General features: G+C 32.7%; 1 protein-coding gene across 2 annotated transcripts; it reads right to left on the reverse strand.

Moving 5' to 3' along the window:
* Positions 1-1,267: 1,267 nt before the first annotated feature.
* Positions 1,268-19,416, reverse strand: LOC144855813 (uncharacterized). 2 transcript variants are annotated; one of them, XM_078713755.1, is made up of 12 exons: positions 19,386-19,416; positions 17,566-17,650; positions 16,361-16,440; positions 12,601-12,692; positions 11,694-11,802; positions 10,283-10,461; positions 9,297-9,412; positions 8,632-8,765; positions 8,250-8,318; positions 7,056-7,301; positions 3,879-4,073; positions 1,268-3,445 (listed from the first exon to the last, which is right to left on the reverse strand). In XM_078713755.1, the coding sequence occupies exons 2-12, from the start codon at positions 17,636-17,638 to the stop codon at positions 3,341-3,343; spliced, it is 1,398 nt and encodes a 465-aa protein (XP_078569881.1). In that variant the 5' UTR covers positions 17,639-17,650; positions 19,386-19,416; the 3' UTR covers positions 1,268-3,340. The 2 variants fall into 2 exon arrangements, with proteins under 2 accessions (XP_078569881.1, XP_078569880.1); XM_078713754.1 differs by lacking the exon at positions 19,386-19,416 and adding an exon at positions 19,038-19,138.
* Positions 19,417-20,532: the final 1,116 nt, after the last annotated feature.

Here is a 20,532-nt window from a genome sequence, read left to right on the forward strand (position 1 = left end):
AGACTAGACCACCGCTGAAGAATCCGGGTAATATTAAGGTGAATTCCGATAGAAGAAGGATGTCTAAATTATACCCCAAATTCGTATTTATTTATCTAAAATACAGTTTCGATAAATAATCCTCTATGATGTTAAAATACAATGCCAGAGAAAGAATGTGTGCACACAGAGAAACGAATATCCTCTCTTCACAGTTTACAATCACAACCCGGCTTCCGTGCAATGTCGTTGAAAGAGGGCGGGGGAGGAGGAAAGAGAACAAAAATTACTCTTTCCTGTTTTGAGGACATTTTCATCCATTTAAAAGCAGAAATGTTTCGAGTATACGACACAGATTTTAAATAAAACACATTCATTAATATCTTACAACAAATTCTGTTACGAATAGTATCAAAATACAAAGCCACGATTATTTAATAGACGCAGAAAAATGTTTTGTAACTATGACAATGCTAAATCATAAATGTCAGGGAACTCTACAATTATGTTGTAACCTTTGTAACGAAAAAAGAATAAAGAAATATGTAAAAATCGAAGCCCCATCCCCTTGTTTTTGTATTTTGTAAATAGGAACAAAGCCATATCATATACATGGCTGCAGTCGTGTGCTCAAGTCAATGTTTACCGACCGACATAGTGAGCACGCGACTACTTGTCAGTAATTATGGTAAAATAATAATTTTTTTTACTTCGGAGAAAATGTGTTTCAACGTCACAAACGTTATAGCCTGGGAACTTCCGTTACGAACGAAATTGACTCTTTCAAAATCAGAATTCAATTTCAGAAAATAATTAAAAGATAGAAACGGAAGGTTACTTTAGACAGAGAGACAAAACAAAATGTAAATAGCAGTGTTGTGTTGTTTGAGGACACTTCCATTACGTTCAGTTACCAGGAAAACAACGATACAAAACCACAAATGCAAAAACCACAATTGTTAGCAATAACAATGGTTTTAAGTAAATCTTGTTAGAATTTATGAATCTGTAACTTATAAGCCCTACACGCTGTGTAGTGTAAGAATTCATAAAATGAAAATTGGAATTTACTTGAAAATAGAATCAAACTGACGATAATTTGGTTCGCAATCTTCCACCAAAAATTCAAACTTTTCCGGAACTTTTTTATTTGTCTACAGCACCCGAATATTGAATAATGTTATCGAATAAAAAGAAAATAATAAATATTTTAAAGAAAATAATATTTAATAATAAAAAAAGAAACATTATCTTAACAACAAATTTAAATTTAATCATAGAGGTAGAAAACAAATGTAATTCTTTGTTCTCTTTGTAAATGTACAGTTAGTGCAATGTGCATACAATACTCCAGCACAGGTATATCAAATCTATAGAAGAGTCATTCTCAAATATTTATATATTTTATTTAAATAGTTTACCATAAACATTTGCATAGTGTTTCCATTTTGTCGCACCTTTTCATACTAAATCAAATATATATGTACAATTTGTATTCAAAATACAGTATAGAAAAAAAAACATTTATCAAAGTTATTATATTTACAATATTAACATTATATTTACAAAAATCTACGTAAAGAATGTGCAAAATAATGATTTGAAAAAAAAAATACTAAAGTACTAATTGTACTATAGAAGAACCTCTATTAAGGGGACATCTTTATGACCCCACAAAAGGTCACCTAATAGTGTCCATTGAATAGGTGTAGTGTCATATGGCCTCTTGTTTCATGGGACAGTGTCTTTTTAATAAGGGTTGTCCCAAAAGAGGGGGTGGGGGAAGGAAGAGAAAAGGAGCCTCAGATAGATAAATGGGAAAATGAATATGTTACTGTTACTATGATAGAAGATAGTTAATAAATAATAAAACAGCTATACACTGTCTAGATATTATGTGGGTGTTATTATTAATATAGAAATGTTTCCCTAAAGACGACAACTTAATTGTTGATGCTATGAATTTTTTTACAGATTTATAATTAAAGGATTGTTAATAAAGGTCAGGTCGCATTTAGTGGCACTGTAGTTTGGTGGTTTACACGATTGCTTACTAATCGCAAAGGTGTTGGTTCAATTCCTATCTCTGTCACTCCAGGATTTTTCTGATGGCCAAAAAAGGTGTTCAAAACTAAACTCACAACAAAATTTAAAAGGGTCAGTATAATTTGTCATTCCTAAATTGTAATTTTATCAAATTTATGAAATGTAAATATGGAATGTTTTATATTGTTTTTAACACTACTATTTGCTAGCTCTGTATTTTTCCCCTTTTGGAAAGATTTAAAACAAAGTGGGTATTTTTTTTATTTTAGATCTTCATCTGAAATTCAAAGCTAATGTTAGAAATGCTAAAGTGCACACAAATAATGTTTGCAATACATGAATGTTGAACAGTGAAGATAACAAATAATAATATCTCAATTTGAAATAAATGACCGCTGGGCTTGTCATACATGTCTGGCGATGTGGGCAGAGCATGTGTGAAATGTTAAAGGTGTCGATTACACATGTTAAATGTCCAAAGTATGGTACGCCAATAAATCAAGTCTGCAGTAAATAACGCTCACTGTTACTGAACGCAGTAGATTAATGGAATATGTAGGTGTTATGTACGTGGGAGTCACTTTATGTTTTACATATTTGCTTGAAGCAAGCTTCAACGAGAATGTCATTTACATATAAACAAAATGTTTGATCATCAACGATATAGCCGATGTATCTATAATTTGCCCAGTATCATAGGCAACTCCTATAATACAGTGTCACATATCTATAACTTGTACAGTATCATAGGAAGGTCCTGTAATACAGTGTTTCTGACATCGTTACAACTGTACTCGAAAGAGATCCCACACTTGGAAATAATGACTATATCAATTATCTGAAACTCTTATTGTGGGTGTTCTACTAAGCTTGAATTGTTTCCACTTTGTGTATTGTTTTCCTTTTGTACTTTGTAAGTACTGTATCTCTACATTTCTGGAGGCTTTTTTGAATAAATTGAATAATTTAATACAAGTATAAGGAAAATTTTGTAATATAGTGTCACATATGTATCATAGGCCATAAACCTAACCTAGCATAATACAGTCGCCACATGTGATAAATGTGACACCGTATTACAGAATTTTCCTATAATACTTAACAGATATTGATAGTGCATAGCAGAGAATTGTGCTAAACAATAAACAAATTACAATAACAGGTGAAATAATAATTGAAGAGTCTTACAAACTTTTAGCAAAACCGCTCCAATAAAATCTCTTCATTTTGATGGTAACAGTGATAATGCAAAGATAAGTTGGTCTTTGGAACTCCAGCATATTTTGATGGCAGCGGTGAAATAAGAAGACGTATCTCATTCTGTAGGCCGTACTTGTAGAGTGATCTTCTGTTGGTTGTCCAGTACTTCACGCAATTTGTCTTCGGTCATGGTCAGCCGTTGCTCAAGAATGTTAACAGTCTGTAAAAAAAAAAACATATAAATACATAATGATATGAGTTTAGTCCACTATCTTAATACCAGACACTCTGTAGTTGGCAGCACCGACATGACGGGACCCTGAGAAGAATGTTTTTGAAAAGTGTACACCTAATTCCACAGCGCATTGAGACGACATTGTTTGTGAAATGTTATATTAACTCTTGAAATGCGCTGTATAAATAACATTACCTCTTGCACTGACCTAATATGTTTGATGGTAAAAAGAATTTGGGACATTTTGTACCTCAAGGAAAGTTTGGTTTTGGGAGAGTAGACTGTATACACACATTCTTGATTTGTTTTAATTACTTTTCCCATAAAAACATATTTATCCCAACAATCCAAAAATTGTATATGAGGTAATTCTATTACTATCTGTATGTTAGGTCAAATTGGATATATTTTATCAAACCTGGGTCAGAACGTCCAATTGGCCAACAATAGTCTCCAGAGTTTTTGAAAGTCCTGGTGGCATCTCTTTTACTTCCAGAGGTGCCGTGGCAGATCCTTGAATCATTGATGCATCAGGATGACCTCTTCCTTCTAATCCTCTGCTCTCTTGGTCAGCAGATGTAATGCCAAACATTGAAAGTGATGGCTTGTCCGTCTGGAATGATAGAATGGAAAGTTAAATAGAACGATAGAATGGAACGTTAAATGGAACATTCGGTTTTTGAGGCTTATTTATCCAGTACAGGTAAGTTGGTTTTACATTTATCGCTAACTTTAGTTGGTAGGAACAAGGCAATCTAACAACAGCATGCTGAGCCGTGAAAATCAAAGAGTTTATCTGTGGCTGCGACACGATCAGTTCCACACTACTTAATAGACACCGCGCGCCATGGAGAATATGTACATAGTGCATTACTGTTGGTATTTGTCGCAGCCAGACATAAGATCAACGGACTGTTACGAGTTCCTATCTTGGAGCGGCGGGCTCAGTGTTCTATAGATCTAGATCTATAGATATTGCCTTGGTAGGAACCAGAAAAGGGTGAAATTGTACTCTTCCCTGGAACCAACTTACACAGGTAAAAAACTAAGTATGAACGGATCCAATGTTAAAATGTTAGTTCACAGATGTAAAAAATGGAATTTAAAATTCCTTAAAAAATAATGCAGTTGGCAAGTTTTTAAAATTAGAAGACTTGACATACGATATCTTTTTTTCCCATGATGTATACGTAGCCGCAATGTCGCATACATTAGCCAAACAACATCGCTATCTAAGTATACTATAGAGCACACTTTAATACCTATATTTAACTTTCTTTGAAACGTTATGTTGTCGCCATGCTTTAGGCGATCTGACAAGACTTGAAGACGATGTCTGTCTGCGGTGCTTGTAAATTAATTCAGTTAGGTCAATTAACTTATGAGTCATTTGTACAGGATACAAACAAATAATTACGGAAATAAATAAATTACAAACATTTAAATAATTTTAATGTCGACCTGATAGAGAAAATATAATAAATTCTTTGAGAGAATTTCTAATGCTCTGTCTACACTATTAAACTAGTTTGACAAAAAAAGTGTGATGTGCCCAAATATGGTAGTCATATGCCCAAATATGGTAGTAATATGACATCATCATGGCTATAAATGGGCACATCACATAAAGTTTGATAGTGTAGACAGAGCTTTAAATATAGTAGTTTTATATAAATTTGTTTACATAAAGTTTGGTAGTGTAGACAGAGCTTTATAGTAGTTTTATATAAATATATTTGTAATAGTAATTACCGTTATGGTTAAATAAAGAACAATTATATAAATATTGCATTTTCTGATGAAATTACTAATATTATATTTTTGTACTTTTCATTAGAAAGTGGAATTTTGTATAAATCTAAAAATAATATATATTCTGGTGGTTTCCTTCTTAACATTACATTTTAATTGTAATGAATAATTAACAATTTCAAAAATAGAATTTGTAAAAGCCAATGTCCTAAATGACAATAACAAATGGCAAAACCGTGGTTGAAGCCATTAATAAGATTAATTAAAGAAATGTTAAAACAACATTCGTCAGAATTAGCTAAATTAATGTTTATATACGATCATGCAAGCACGTGGTTGATTAGTCCTTTATTTAGGCACGTAAATACCGGATACGTGATTGAAATCACAAATAAACTTGATATAATGAGCAACGCTATTTTAACAATAGACAATGCGTGGTACGAACTCAATAATTGACAAATGTTAATATAATTATTAGGTGGCTTGTAAGACGTGGGCAAATGTCTCATCAAAAGCAGTTTGTTAATTTAATAGTCTTTTAGATGTACAGATGTGTGGTCAGGCTAATAGAATAAATTAGTTTTTAAACATTTACAAATATGTTTAACCACATGATCTAACTATCTTAATATAACAGAAATAACCTGTGATGAATAGATGTCCGTGACCAATTTAAAGGTCATTGGTTATGAATTTATAAGTTTTTAATTTATTAGTTGAAGTTGTTTTAAAGATATGCTTGTCCTGTCCTCTTGGAAGAGCAGTGTTATCTTTGCAACTAACTCAAAGAAATAAATACAAAGCCCAAAAACTCGTTGAAAACAAGTGAATAATGTGAGACAGCAGCAGAACGCAAACTGAAGTATGAGGAGACGCCCTCATCGCTAACAAGGGTTTAAACTTCGGTAAATAACCAGTTGAGTTTCGGCCATATCAGGACTAGTGCGCCTATCGCAGTAAAAACTATAGAAACTTGCAAGAATGAACAGGAAAACCAACAACTAAACTAAACTGATATGGTCACGAATTAGAATAAAAAAGGACTTAAAAGTACGACCTGGTTAAAGTATTACAATACAGACACAAGCGTCAAAATAAAACAGATAGTATGGGTAGGCTTATAAGGAAACTTGATTACAGAATATACTTAAAACATGAGTTGCGAATGTGGATTTGGGCAAAACAGATTATGAACATTTTCCCCAAGTACTTAGTAGTAGCCACAAGGTCTTCAACACATAGTCGTCTAGTATATTTAAGTTTACCTTGCGGGATTTCTCGTAGACCAATCAATAACGATTATAATCATTACGGCCTAGTTATGCTAATGTGTTGTAATATCACCCCTTTGGCTGGGATTACTGCTACTATGCTAAGAGTATATTTATCATTGGATGCACATTTAACATCCATGTCTCATTGTTCCCTCTTCAATCAATAATTACTTTGGTATTTCATTCTCAACAGTATTAGAGATGATTTAAAGTCAGAGAGGTTATATAATAAACTAGAGAGTGAACTCACAATGAAAACAAAACTCAAAATCACAGCACTTGAAAAAAATAAATCAACTAAAATATAAAAATAATTTGTTAAAATTTTTTGTTTCAACAAAATTAGTAGTTTGAACAGTTTCTACTTTTTGCGAACCGTAAAATTGCGCAACTAAGCACTCACGCAAATAGAACAGCGCAGCAGACAATGTGACAAAAATAAAATTCATATTTATATACTCTTGTAGGGGAAAATAATAGGATAGCACAATTTGTGAGAATACATATAAAATACATTCACCTAGTAAAAAATAGGCTTAATAGAATAATGGAGTCGGCCTACATACCTGTGGTTGAGAAAACAGTGCTGGTCCTATGTTAGTAACATTAGGAGTTCCTACAGTCATATTCTTAGGCCCTCTGCTTGCATTCACATCCGTTGGATTTTGCGTGGTTGTAGAGCGGTACAGTGGTGACCGTGGGTGGATGTCGTGTATATGTGGTGGTGCTGTCTGTCCCTGAGTGCGTGCTTTGTGCGATTCTAAGACCTCATTGTAGTCAATCTGGTCAAAGTTTGTTTTCCAAACCATTACCTTAAAATAAATACAAGAGATTTGCAATACTATATACTTTAAAACGTGCACATTTCATATTATTTATAAGACTAATCACAATAATATTATTGTTATATTAGTCATGTATAAATTTGTTAGTAATTTGACATAAACTGTTTGGATGGTTTAATTTCTTTGGGAAATGCATATTATTATACTATAGGAAATATAAAAAACGATGAATTTATCAACGTATTCTTCTTGGCCTCTATCATTTTTTTCATTATACTTATTCTATTATACTTATGCTTGTATTTTGATATTTATTCCTTATTTAGGCGCATCGCTAGAATTGCCAATTACAAATTCTTAAAAATCATACTATATTGATTAGTTAATTCAGAGGTCAGGCATATGCAAGTTACTAAGTTGTAGGAAGTTAATTAATGAGTTATTAAAAAAATGTACAAATATAGATATTGTTGGCAGGCGTGTCTGTACACGTACATCAATGCAAGATGTGTGTGTGTGGGTTTCACTTTTGTTTTCTGCCTTGTACTGTATAACAGTTATAAAAATAGTAATAGCAAAACATTGCAGGAAATTAATCCATTTAATCTAAATAGTATTTAAATATAAATGTTATAAATAAATAAAATGTAACAATAAACAGGTGAGCATTAACTGAGCATTACTGTTGTAGAGTTGATTCCCTAATAAGGGGCCTACAGCTTAGGTACTCAACAAAGTGTCCATTTAATAAGGATTGGTCATAGTGTTGGACATGACATGTCCCTTATTCACTTCAATTGTCCCTTTAATAATGATTGGCCATAGTGTTGGAACAGACATGTCCCTCATTCACTTCAAAGTGTCCCTTTAATAGGGGTGTCCAAAATGAGAGGTTCTCTTGTATAATACCGATTTATATTACGATGAGTCAGTAGTTGTGAATTGACACAGTCCAGTAACAAATCGTATACCTACTTGTTCATCAGCTCCTCCTGATGCGAAGTAATCTCCAGTTCTTGAGAATGCCGCTGCAGTAGCTGCTCCCTGTAATATTAAGCACAACAATAGCACTGGTAGTATCATCCTTAAGCTCTGTCTACACTATCAAACTTTATGTGACAACAAAATGTGATGTACCCATATATGGACATGATAATGGAATATCAGTACCGCTATGAAACCATCCTTTAAAATCTTATGAAAATCGCGCAATAACTTTTTGAGTAATCCTGCTAATTAACAAATAAAGAAACAAACAAACACAAACAGATGCGATTGACCTCTTAACGCTCGTCATTCTGGCGGAGGTAAAAATTACGAGTACTGTTACGGGTGATATGAGCTATACTCCTCTTACCTGGTGTCCATGTAAAGTATAGAACAGACGTCCTTCCAACAAATCCAGTACTTTGAGCGTCGAGTCATTTGAAGCAGAGAGAAGATAGTTACCAGTGGGATGAAACGATACACTATTTATAGCTCCACTGTGAACTAAAAATAAGATTGAGAGATTTAATTTTACAACCATCGAAAGAGATGACAGAAAATAGAAAAGGTCAAAATAAAAACAAACATAGCATTCATTCAACATGACTTGTAAGAGTCTAAATTGTGACCACACATAATACATATGTCATTAAATTAGGTCATGCGTATTAAAAAACAGACAAATAATAACACCATTTTATAAATAACGATAATCTCTAAAACCAAGAATTAAATATGTCAATGGTAATGATAATGGTACACATGATAAAATTGGAAAGATAAACAGATACAAAGATTAGCAAGATGACACACAAAATGACTTTAACAAAACAATAAAATTCATATGTATCTTTATATATTTTGTATTGTAATACATTGTTGTATAGTTTACTGTTTGTTTAATGTTTATGAGTACAGAATCAGTTTGGGCTTTTTTTCTTCAATTTCTTCTACAATAAAACAAACAAAAATAATACATTGTTACAGTAGTTACTGCAGTAACTGCAGTAGAATAATGTTGACATGTTTCAATACCTTGATAATGTTGTAGTAACTTGTTCATACGGATATCCCAAACTTTAACCGTGTTGTCAGTGCCTCCGGCCGCTATACATGTACCACTAGGATGAAATGCCACGCAGTTCACAAACCTGAAAAAAATGTAAATATTTTAGATAACATGTATTTATGACAATGTATACGATATAATTTTTCCATTTTTAAAAATATTTGATTAATAATTTAATCATTTTTTGTCATTAACTTGTTAAAAAAAGGTTATCATCTTTTAAATGCTAATTATACAGTAAATTATACAACAATATTATTTTTTCTGGTGACATAATGTTATTTCTGAGAATATGCTTCCTCATAAAGATTTAAAGCTATTTTAATTCGTTAATTAAATAACGTCAGTAACAATCATCATTCTGTCTATTTGTTTAGGCCTACTGGTAAACTATTTTTTCGCAGGTGTTAATATAATGAGGCAATAAACACTAATCCATTCAGGCTTTGACGTAATTTTCTCAGAAAAAGTATAAAAACAACCTGTGACCAACATGAAAACTGACAGACATGGCAGAATGGATTGTTGCTTAATTTAGCTTATCTAAATTACTGTAAAACTAACAATAACATACAGTAGAGTGATGTTATGTTGAGGCATTACAGCAAAATAGCATTTTTGTCAATTCACAGGATTATAGTTAGATGTGAATGTAGTAGTGTAGCTTTAATAATTAGACTAGAATGAGTACATATAAGATGGCATGGATTTTCGCAAATCTTCTAAACAGTGGCACTGTGGATTGGTGCTTGAAATGCTTGCTTATAAAAGCCAGGTTCCTTTGTTCAAATCCTGTCAGAGTCCCAGAATTTTTTCTGACAGCCAATACAGTGCCAACATAACCCCATATGAGACTTGGTTTAGAAAGCAATTGGTTCCCATTCTGTAATTGGTCAGTTGTGTTCTTTCTGTTGGATGATGTGAAAATAAAATAATATCAATCAAAGCTTACCCTCCATGTTCAAAGAATGTATGGATACACTCCTTCGAGGTCTTATCCCAGATTTTGACGGTTTTATCATCACTTCCTGAAACGATCAATCGGCCGTCAGGAGACCACTTCGCGCAGCGAACCCAATTCATATGTTGGCTTAACGAAAACTGAAACTTCTGTCTGTGAACTGTCCATATCTAAAATTATTGTAAAAACAGTTTGTTTTAGTTATTTTTTGCTAAAAAAATTAAGGGCATGCAAAATCTTAATTATATTAGGATTAGAAAAATTAGATAATAAAGTAGAACCCCTATTAAGGGGACACCTTTGGGACCAAACAAAGTTTCCATATGATAGGCGTGTCCTATTAACATACAGAAACATTTAACACGGTTAATAGGTGTCCCAAAGGAGGGGTTCTAGTCTATTTTCATGTGTGTATACTTATCTATTCTGTCTTTGTACTGAATGACACTTTCAGTGCTAAAGCATTGATTTCCAAAGTGGTTCAGTAGAAAAACATTAACAATATAATAAAAATAATTCAAAGACATAGTGTATGTAGAGAATGAATTAAAAAGGGAAGCTGATGTGACTGTAGGCAATGTAGTTTCCATACCGTATGTGTACCATTACATAATAGCAAATTAATCAATAAAGCAATCGATCGATCAATATATAAAAAATTACCCATTTACATGACTCGTTAATTCACTTAATTAATTCAATATGATGAGTAATTATTAATTAAGCTAATAATTAAAAGCTTGTTCCGTTTCCACAGGAATAAGAATTAGACGAAATCTGGCCCAATAGTCAGCCAACTCACTGTGAGATGTCAAAATATTTGATATAGCTAAAAATATGATATCCCAATGTATAAATGCTTATAAATTATAATTTCAATAATTATATTTCTAAAAGAATTTAACAATGGCAGCAACTAAAGGATGATCTATTTTTCAGGCAACTTTTTGCTCGGACTGTTTGGTTTCAATCCTAACTCTTTTCTAGATTCTGAACAACTTTGGTCTTCCCTCAGATCGAAAGCTCTGTCTACACTATCAAAACTAGTGTGATGTGCCCAAATATGGTAGGGATATGCCCAGATATGGTCTACATATGGGCATAAAGTTTGATAGTGTAGACAGAGCTTAAGAAACCTTGCTCTTCTTGACAATTTCAAAAGTGTTCTTATAAATACTGTTACCTCTACACATTGGGTGGGTTTATGAAAAAGAAAGAAAGGAATTTTACAAATGATTAATCAATGGTGAATCACATTGCTTAACCTTGAGAATAAGGAAGGAACCAAAAGTGACAAATCAAAACTAGGGGGATGTCACATTTTGCGGATGTGTTCAAATCAGAGAAAGGGGACAGGTTAATTATAACCAACTACATGTTAACCACATCTTATTACACACACCTTCACAGTCTTGTCATCGGAAGCACTGACCAAGTACTGGCCGCAGTTTGAGAACTCGACACTACGTACGGTTGCGGTGTGGGCCTTGAACACAGTTGATTCACCCTTACTAAAAAAACAAATCATAGTATTAAAAGTCCTGTTTTTAATATTTTGTGCCATACTTTTATTTAAAGCTTTGTCTACACTATCAAACTTTATGTGGCAAAAAAAATGTGATGTATAAGGACATGATGATGTCATATCACTACCATATTTGGGTATCACTAACAAATTTGTTTTTTTTTTAATTTTGTCAAACTAGTTTGATAGTGTAGACAGAGCTTACGTTTTCTTTAATTTTTTGTTTAATCTTGTACATTTTTTTTCTTTTTTTCTTTGGATACAATTTTTTGGTAAAATCATGCACGAAACATACCACTGTTTTGATGGTATTTACTTATTTATTAATAAATGCAAACAAAAACATAACATTTTTTTTCTATGGGTGAATGATACAATATCTAATGCTTTAAATCTTAAAAAGAAATGTTTACAATAAATGTTATTTTAAAAATCCCAAGATGGGATTAAAGGAATTAATAATGTTCAAGTAGGATTAAGCAAGGATCAATGATCTTATAAATTGGATCATTCGTGTGTCATTGTTAATCTAAAATTCCACTGCAAGTTGATGTGAACATTCACTCAAACATTGAACCATGTCACATGACATTGTTAAGCGACTACGTCAATGTGGTTGTCGAACAATAGTTTAGTTTGTACAACTCACTTTTACTTTAATAGTTTACTAGTCGTGGGATGCCACGAAGTGACAGTAACCGCGTAGTGGTTTGATTGTTTAAAAACAGTGCAGTTGTAAAGAGAGCTTCACAAAACACATTTTTATTTAGTTTCAATTACTTACACACTGGGAATCCACAATCTAACAGTCTTATCCCTGGAAGCAGAAGCAACCAGATGACCAGAGGGAGAGAAGTTCACTGATAGAACAGCATCCTACAAAAATAAAATAAAAATAAAATAATCTAAAAAAATATACAAATAAAATAATATATATATTTTAAAAGTACTGTACATGGAATCAAATGAAATATGATTATTCAGTTATGTATGGCTTGATATCTCACAATAGGACAGCTTACAATCGATTGTAAAGTTTACATTTTTGCTACAGAAAACATTTATTATATACTTTATACTTTATTAACAGAACACTATTAAAGAGAGTGATATGGTGTATCAAGTATCAATTTATTCACTACCATTTCAAATTCATAATAAAGATTTATAACAAATGCTGGTGTGGATGACCATAAGAGCAAAGCTTGTTTACCGGTCAATCATAGTGCAGTATTATTACAAACAACATGAATACAGGACAAAGGTGCAAACATAACGAGACAGTGGTATGAATGGTATAGGAATTGGACTAGCATGTGAGACAGAGGCATAGGTTTTTACTATGTTTTTTAACAGGGGTTTCTTTCTAGTTGTATAAACTATGCTTCTGAGATTTCCTATTTCCATTCTTTGTTTTTTCTCTTTGTATCATGCTTATTTATGTATGTTTATGATTGTGTATGAATGATGAATAGAAATCAAGAAAGAAGAATCCTTACAGTTAAATTCTTATAGCCTCGTCCTTTGGATGGGACATAAAGATGTTGCAATATACAGAAACACTACTTTTCAACAATTGTCTTGATTAATGATAGCCTTGTAGCTGCTCATTACGCAAGCCCAGTAGCCAAGTATTAGACAATGACACATTAACACTTTGAATGCCAAAGCACTGTCATATGAATAGTGAGTCTAAATTCTATCCAAAATCCAACAACCTGTCAAAGCAATTAGCCTACACAACACGAATACTAAAAATACACATCATTTTCAAATTGAAAGAGTGTAAGTATATTTGGTCGTTTTTCGACAGTAGTAAGTAACCGCTAGAAATATTAAAGCTCTGACTACACTATCAAACTTCATGTGACAAAAAAATGTGATGTGCTCATATATAATATATATAATATTGTAATTGCTTTTTGTCATAAAGTTCTAAGTACTAATGTATTTAAATGCATTTTCAAAATAAAATCAGACTAAAGCTCTGTCTACACTATCATTATCAAACTTTATGTGACAACAAAATGTGATGTGCTCATATACTGTATGGACACTATGATGTCTGATATCACTACCATATTTGGACATATCACTACCATATTTGAGCATATCACTACCATATTTGAGCATATCACTACCATATTTGAGCATATCACATTTTTTTTGTCAAACTAGTTTGATAGTGTAAACAGAGCTTAACATAGCTATAAGCAAGGATACAGAACTTGTCTACAGGAGCTACTAACAGTCGCCAATCTAATTAACCAACGTGGAAGTGATTAATTTATTACGCGTTTTTTGTACAAATCATTTTACGGAAATGTCTGAGTAATTCGAGTTCAGTACTCAGCAGTACCGAGTTCCTACGAGGTAGGTAACCGATATTTTGAGATCGCGAACGGAAACGTATCAAAATAGATTACTTCCAGCGTACATTTTAACAAATTAAAATCATTCTACGCTGCGTTGAAAAAGTATTTTTATCAAAGAAAGTAATGGTTTGAATTAATCATTAATTAAAGTCATTCTTGACTTCAAATTAAAATAGTGCCGAAATTAGACATTTTTTAAGAAAAGTGAAACTTTCTGCCACTTTTATAATTAATGGCATTCTTCGTTAATTAAAAATTAATTAATTATAATTACTTGTAATCTAAGACATTCTTTTTAGGGTAGGATGTTTAAAATCTAAAATTGAACGGAAAATGCTTTCACTTCCATAGTCTATAAATGGACAACTAAACTGTAAAATTAAATTGAATATGAAAATATAATTATTTTTATGACATTAATTTTTAGGATAGGATGTTCATAATCAAAAACTGTGTTTAAAATTATTCATTTTAAAATAGAAATTGCATGTTTGAACTTTGACATTTTCAAAATCTAAAAATTTATTTTGAAAGTACTTTCCTTAATTACATGCTGTGTGTACTACATTGATTCCAACCAAAATAGAAATTGAATGTTTACAATCTATAAATAATGTACTCATATACCTAATCTATTCATAACACACATTTAAAAACTGTGCAGTGTAAAATGTGTATATTAAAATGGTTATGAATATATAAAATGCAAAAAGTCTTAAAACTTAAAGGATAGGCAGTCAAACTGCTGTGAACTGGGGCAAACTGGACCTATTCTCATTTATCCTAAAGGTTGGTTCACACTAGAGACACAACGGGATGTGGGCAACACAAGGTTTACTCTATTCTACTAGCTACATAAAGTATCCCTATCCATTTATATTTTACATTTACAGTATATAGAAATTTAATGTATGCAACCTTATCAATGAAAGATAATTAATAACCAAGGATGGCGATAAAAATGTCTCGAAATAGAGTCTGAATATGATTTCAATTTTTCATCCTTTTCAAATATGTTTTCCGGGATGTGACAAGTGTATCGGGCCGGCACCAGTCAGCCTACGACCATGATCTACATCGAAAACCGTGCTAATTACGGAGTCGAACTGTAATGAGGAGAGTATAAATTAGCAGCAAGTTTGTAAACATGAATCATGGATTTTAGTGTTGGAAACACGACATTGAACTTTTTAGAGGATACAGGACCTAAATGAATGATCTGTCTTAGGCGTTGGCGCCACTATGCAGCTAGATAATATTAACATTGGTTCCATACTTATGGCACTAGTTTCCGATAGACCTTTAAAATCTAGATTTAGCATGTGAAGGTTTGATAATTTACATACACAACATCCAGTGTATTGTGAAGGACTACAGTATACTATACTATACTAGGCACAACATACAGTAGGATTTGCCTACTGTGGAATTCTAACAGAAAACATTTTATATAGAGAAGTAAGCACAAATGTATAATGGCAGGATATACTGTGGACATTTTTTCTTCTTAAATGGACAATATTAATTATACACTGTATGTTTAAATTGTAATAAATTGTAGCAATAGATACCCACCCCAGGGCGGTTTTTTAATGTAGCCTAAAACTTTCTCAGTCCAATTCTAGTAAATTTGAGTATGGATGCTTGCAATAGTTAAAATAAACAAAAATACAAACTATCTTTCTTTTAAACAGTAAAATGCAACAATAGAGGGGGTACTCATGATTCTATATACACTTTGTAGTGCAATAATCAATTAAATCATTTTGTGAGAATAAGAGACTTCATAGCACATACATTATTAACTGTATTATTAATAATATGTAATGTTGTTCGATTTATATAGCGCTTATACAATCAAAAGATTGTCCCAAAGCGCTGAGAGAAAAAACAGACAGAAATTACAAAGAAAAAAGATGGGTTTTTAAGAGTGTTTTGAAAACTACGATAGAGGATGCATTTTTAATAGGATCAGGAAGATTGTTCCACAGTTTAGGAGCTGCAACTGCAAAAGCTCGATCACCATAGGTCTTAAGGCGGCTGGGTGGAACAAAAAGTGCAGACGGATTAGTGGTCAACCTAAGAGATCTTTTGCAAACTGAAGATCTACGTATAATTAAATTAGAAATATTATAAATTAAGTACTGTAGATATAAATGAATGTATTACCTTGTGACCAACAAATCTGTAAGCTCTCATTTGTTGCTTAAAGTTCCAGACCATAAGACACGAATCCATTGAACCAGAGGCTATGGATATGTACAAAATAAAATTGTTTAAAAATGTATTGGTATTTAGCTGGATAGGAATGGGGTATGAATGGGTATGGGTTGTGTGTTTATTTTTTGTATACTTATTCTGGCATCATTAAAACATGGGAGCAGCTGGGATATTTTATCCAAGGACTTGGCAGAATATGGCATAAAACTACAAAGTATATCTACGCTTACGCTAAGGTCAAATTTTCTTTCGCAAAATTTGCGAAAGGTCGCCGATTTTTTCCTGCAAAATTGAAAATTCTTTATCAAATTTTAAAAACCATGAAAATGGCTAAATTTGTTGGTAGATACATCAAATAAATATATAGGTTGTTGTCTTGTATTGTTTTTATCTTTATTCATTCAAAATTTGTGATTAAAAAAATACAAATAAAACATGACCGCATTAAAATATGTATATATATACCAGTCGCTACGGCCATAGCCTATAGGAGGCCTATTCAATGGTTGACTATGCCACAGCCGAGTCATGTATGATGTATGAAGGCCTCTATCAATTATCAGCATATGCAGCCTGCCTGGATAAAGTTTTTTTATCACAAACAATATAAAATAATTAATAGTTTTCGTTTGTGTTTTATATGCTTCTTATTCACTCGCGAAACACACACCACAAATGAACTACGACGTCGGAATGTCCATGCAGCATGTTTGTTATTGCGCGATATTTTCATCTATACACATGCGCAGTTTGTTTGTTCGTAATTACAATTACTGCGCATGTCGATTCATAAAATAATTTCTTCTTAGCCGGGCGCATGTACATTTACAGATAACACGATTTACAACTACTCGCCTGTACAATTAATAAGCCTCCTAACGGAAAACTTGTTTTAATTTATTTGAGTGACGCGAAAAAAACGTTGTTGATAGCAAGTAAGCTACATCGCTGTCACTTATTATAGGCTGGCGACAGCGGCGAAGTCGTTGTAGTTTACATAAAACTTTAATATTTGAAGCCTAAGCAGACGAAGTTTTCCCAAGTTTTGCGAATGATTTTTTTTTTTTTTTCGCAAATTGACAACTCCAATCGTAATTTGCAAAAACGTGAATGGTTAGCGTGAGCATAGTATACCTTACTTTATTATTACTTACCTAATTGTTTCATATTTGGATTAAAGTCCACACTTGTGATGGTGTCACGATGACCTTTAAAATGCCTTTCCATTGTTGGATCCTCCTAAAAAATATATATTGAGGATTTAATTGAGAACTAATGTACAAGCACTAAGTTTATTAAAGATGTATTGTCCCCCAAAAAAAAAAAAATGAAGATTAATTAAATCAGACTTTAAAAAGATTATTTTGTAGTTTTAATAAAGTGAATCACTTTCGTAGACAAAAAAACGGAAAAAAATCACTTTTCACTTATAAAATTACATGATAAATGGTTAAATTCAACCAAAAATTCATTGGCTGGCAGCCAATTTGACCATTTTTTGCTTTAAATTCCAGTTTTTTCAGGTAAATAATTTTTTTTTTCGATCCAATTTTTGGTCGAAGTCAATAACTATTATGTGACATTAAAATGGCATATTCAACAAAAAAAGTTGTAAAAAATTATTTTTCAGGGGGACAATACATCTTTAAATCTAAAAATAATAGATGAAATAGCACAAATGACAATGCATGGATGGAATGGATTTATAAGAAAGGTGTAAACAAAAAATATCGTAAAACGTGCAGCTGCCTAGGTCAGGCGTAACTAAAATTATTACGCAGTGGATGCATCTACGCCTAGGCGTAGATCCAAGCTAGATTCTATATCTACGCCTATTGACCCGTTCAGGCCAAGGCCCTCGTAACCTGAAAAAAAAACATCCCTCTAGGAAAATGATGACGACGATGGTCAATAAAGAAGATGGTGAGTAAAACAAAAATGTAAAAAAAAATACCAGAAACGAGTTTCGAACCCTAGCCTAACGCTACAGCATTACATTGCGAGACCCAGATACTACCCATCCAGCTGGCTTACAATCCACCGATATCATAACATATTAGTTAGTATTTTATCAAAAACTATAGGGGTGCAATATTGGCGTAAATATAGAATCTGGATTGGATTTACGACTAGCTAGGCGTAGAGGCAGCCAGTTCGAAATTATAAATTTGGGGTAAAAAAGTCAGAAAATGTATTATTAATATTATATGTTTCACTCAGTCAACACTATAATTTAATCTGAAAAAAACAATCATTAAGGGTCTGGATGTAGGCTAGGCCTATACTTACACTTAATGTTTGATGGAAATAATAATAATAATAATATTTGTTGGTACTATGATTAGCTCGCATGTCCAGTACCTCTAGGCCCTCCTACAATTACTACGCTACGCACGTAACTACTACTAGTAACTAGGGCCTAGGCTACATGCTTCTCTTTCTGGTCTGCTGCTGGTTTAGCCTCTCTCTAGAGTAGGCTAGCCTACACTAGATTAGAATAGTCTGGCCTAATAGCCTAGTTAGGCCTAAACTTAGCCTAGTTAGGCCTAAACTTTAAAAATTCATGCTAAACAAAGGCACGACAGCGTGCATGTTTGCTACAATGAATTCTCTAAACTTTACTTACTAAAACACTAGCCATTTTTGTAATTATATTCTTATAATATTAGCAAATACATCAAGAAATAAAACAACTTTTAAAAACGTTGTTTGGATTTTCAAACTTGGCGGTTACGCATGCGTGATAATTTCCAGGAAATCATGTTGTGTTCAACCGCCCAACTTTATATTATTAGCCGATTATAATTATTTCAAACGCATTTTGTTCGATACTGTAAAAATATTAGTTTATATTATTGATTGTACATCATATACCACATATTAACTAATTATTGGTAAACTGTTAGGCTAGAAGGCTGCCCGGCACAATCCCTAGGCTAGATGTAGTTCGGGCAATCTTTTAAACTACACGTACCCTCTTCTCCAAGAGGTATATTCAGAGCGTCATTCTGGCGACTGGAGCATGCTCTACTTTTCTACGGAGCGCCATTTATGCCTTCATTAACTTCAATAATAGAAATAGTACTACGGTAACTGCTCAAGTGGACCAATTTGGCGCCAATGGAGCACAGTGATAAAAATAGAAATAAAATCACTTAATTTCAATATCTTTTCGTATGTTAATACACTATGCTCAAGTGGACCTAATTTGAAGTCACTTAAGTTTAAATGTCTTTTCGTATGTTAATAGGTCTACATGCTCAAGTGGACACGATTTGGCACCAACAAATAAGTTACTGAATGTTAATATCTTTTCGTATGTTAATACACTGTGCTCCAGTGGATCCAATTTGGCGCCAGTGGTGGAGCACAAATAGTCAAATACAAAAACATCGAGAAAAAATACTTCAAAAATATTTCAAACTTCCAGGTATATAGGCTATGTTAAATATCGGTTACTCCATAACAATTAGTTTCAAGCCATATCGGATTTTAATAACTTGCGTTTGTCTAAGATAAATACTTATTTAGTGTCACCGGAGAGTACACCTATTCATTAAAATATGAAATTAAATATTAAGTTGGGGCAGAGCTAATAATGAAAATAGAGCCCCGAATTGCACTTATACTTATTACTATACCTATGGTAATTATGATAATGTTAAAATTTCAACTATCCAGATGCGACTTCAACATTTTAGGTGGGGTTTTCTACCTTAAAACTCGACTTCGTATAAGGCCTACCCAGCGGCGGAATTAATCTAAGCTTCGAAATTGATCTAGAAATCGGCATCTTTACAAATGTTCTAAATTTGATCTTATTTCACTCTCCATTAACCCCATACAAAAATCATCGGAGACAAACTATCTGTTCAAAAACATGTTTATTCTGAGGACGGTGCGGCCGCTACCCACCAACTACCATAAACGTTTATTCATAACATATTACAATACAATATCTTGCATGAATCGGACATTTCGCTACCAATGTAGCAACATTGATTAACAAAATCAAAATTTAACAGTGTGGCGTGTTGACCGCGAATGACTAACAATACCATCTTTCCCACTACACCTGCACAACCATTGCATAACAACGCACGGCATACCAAACCGTTTCG

This window comes from Antedon bifida, chromosome 11, assembly GCF_963402885.1.
Source record: "Antedon bifida chromosome 11, ecAntBifi1.1, whole genome shotgun sequence".
NCBI classification, from domain to species: domain Eukaryota; kingdom Metazoa; phylum Echinodermata; class Crinoidea; order Comatulida; family Antedonidae; genus Antedon; species Antedon bifida.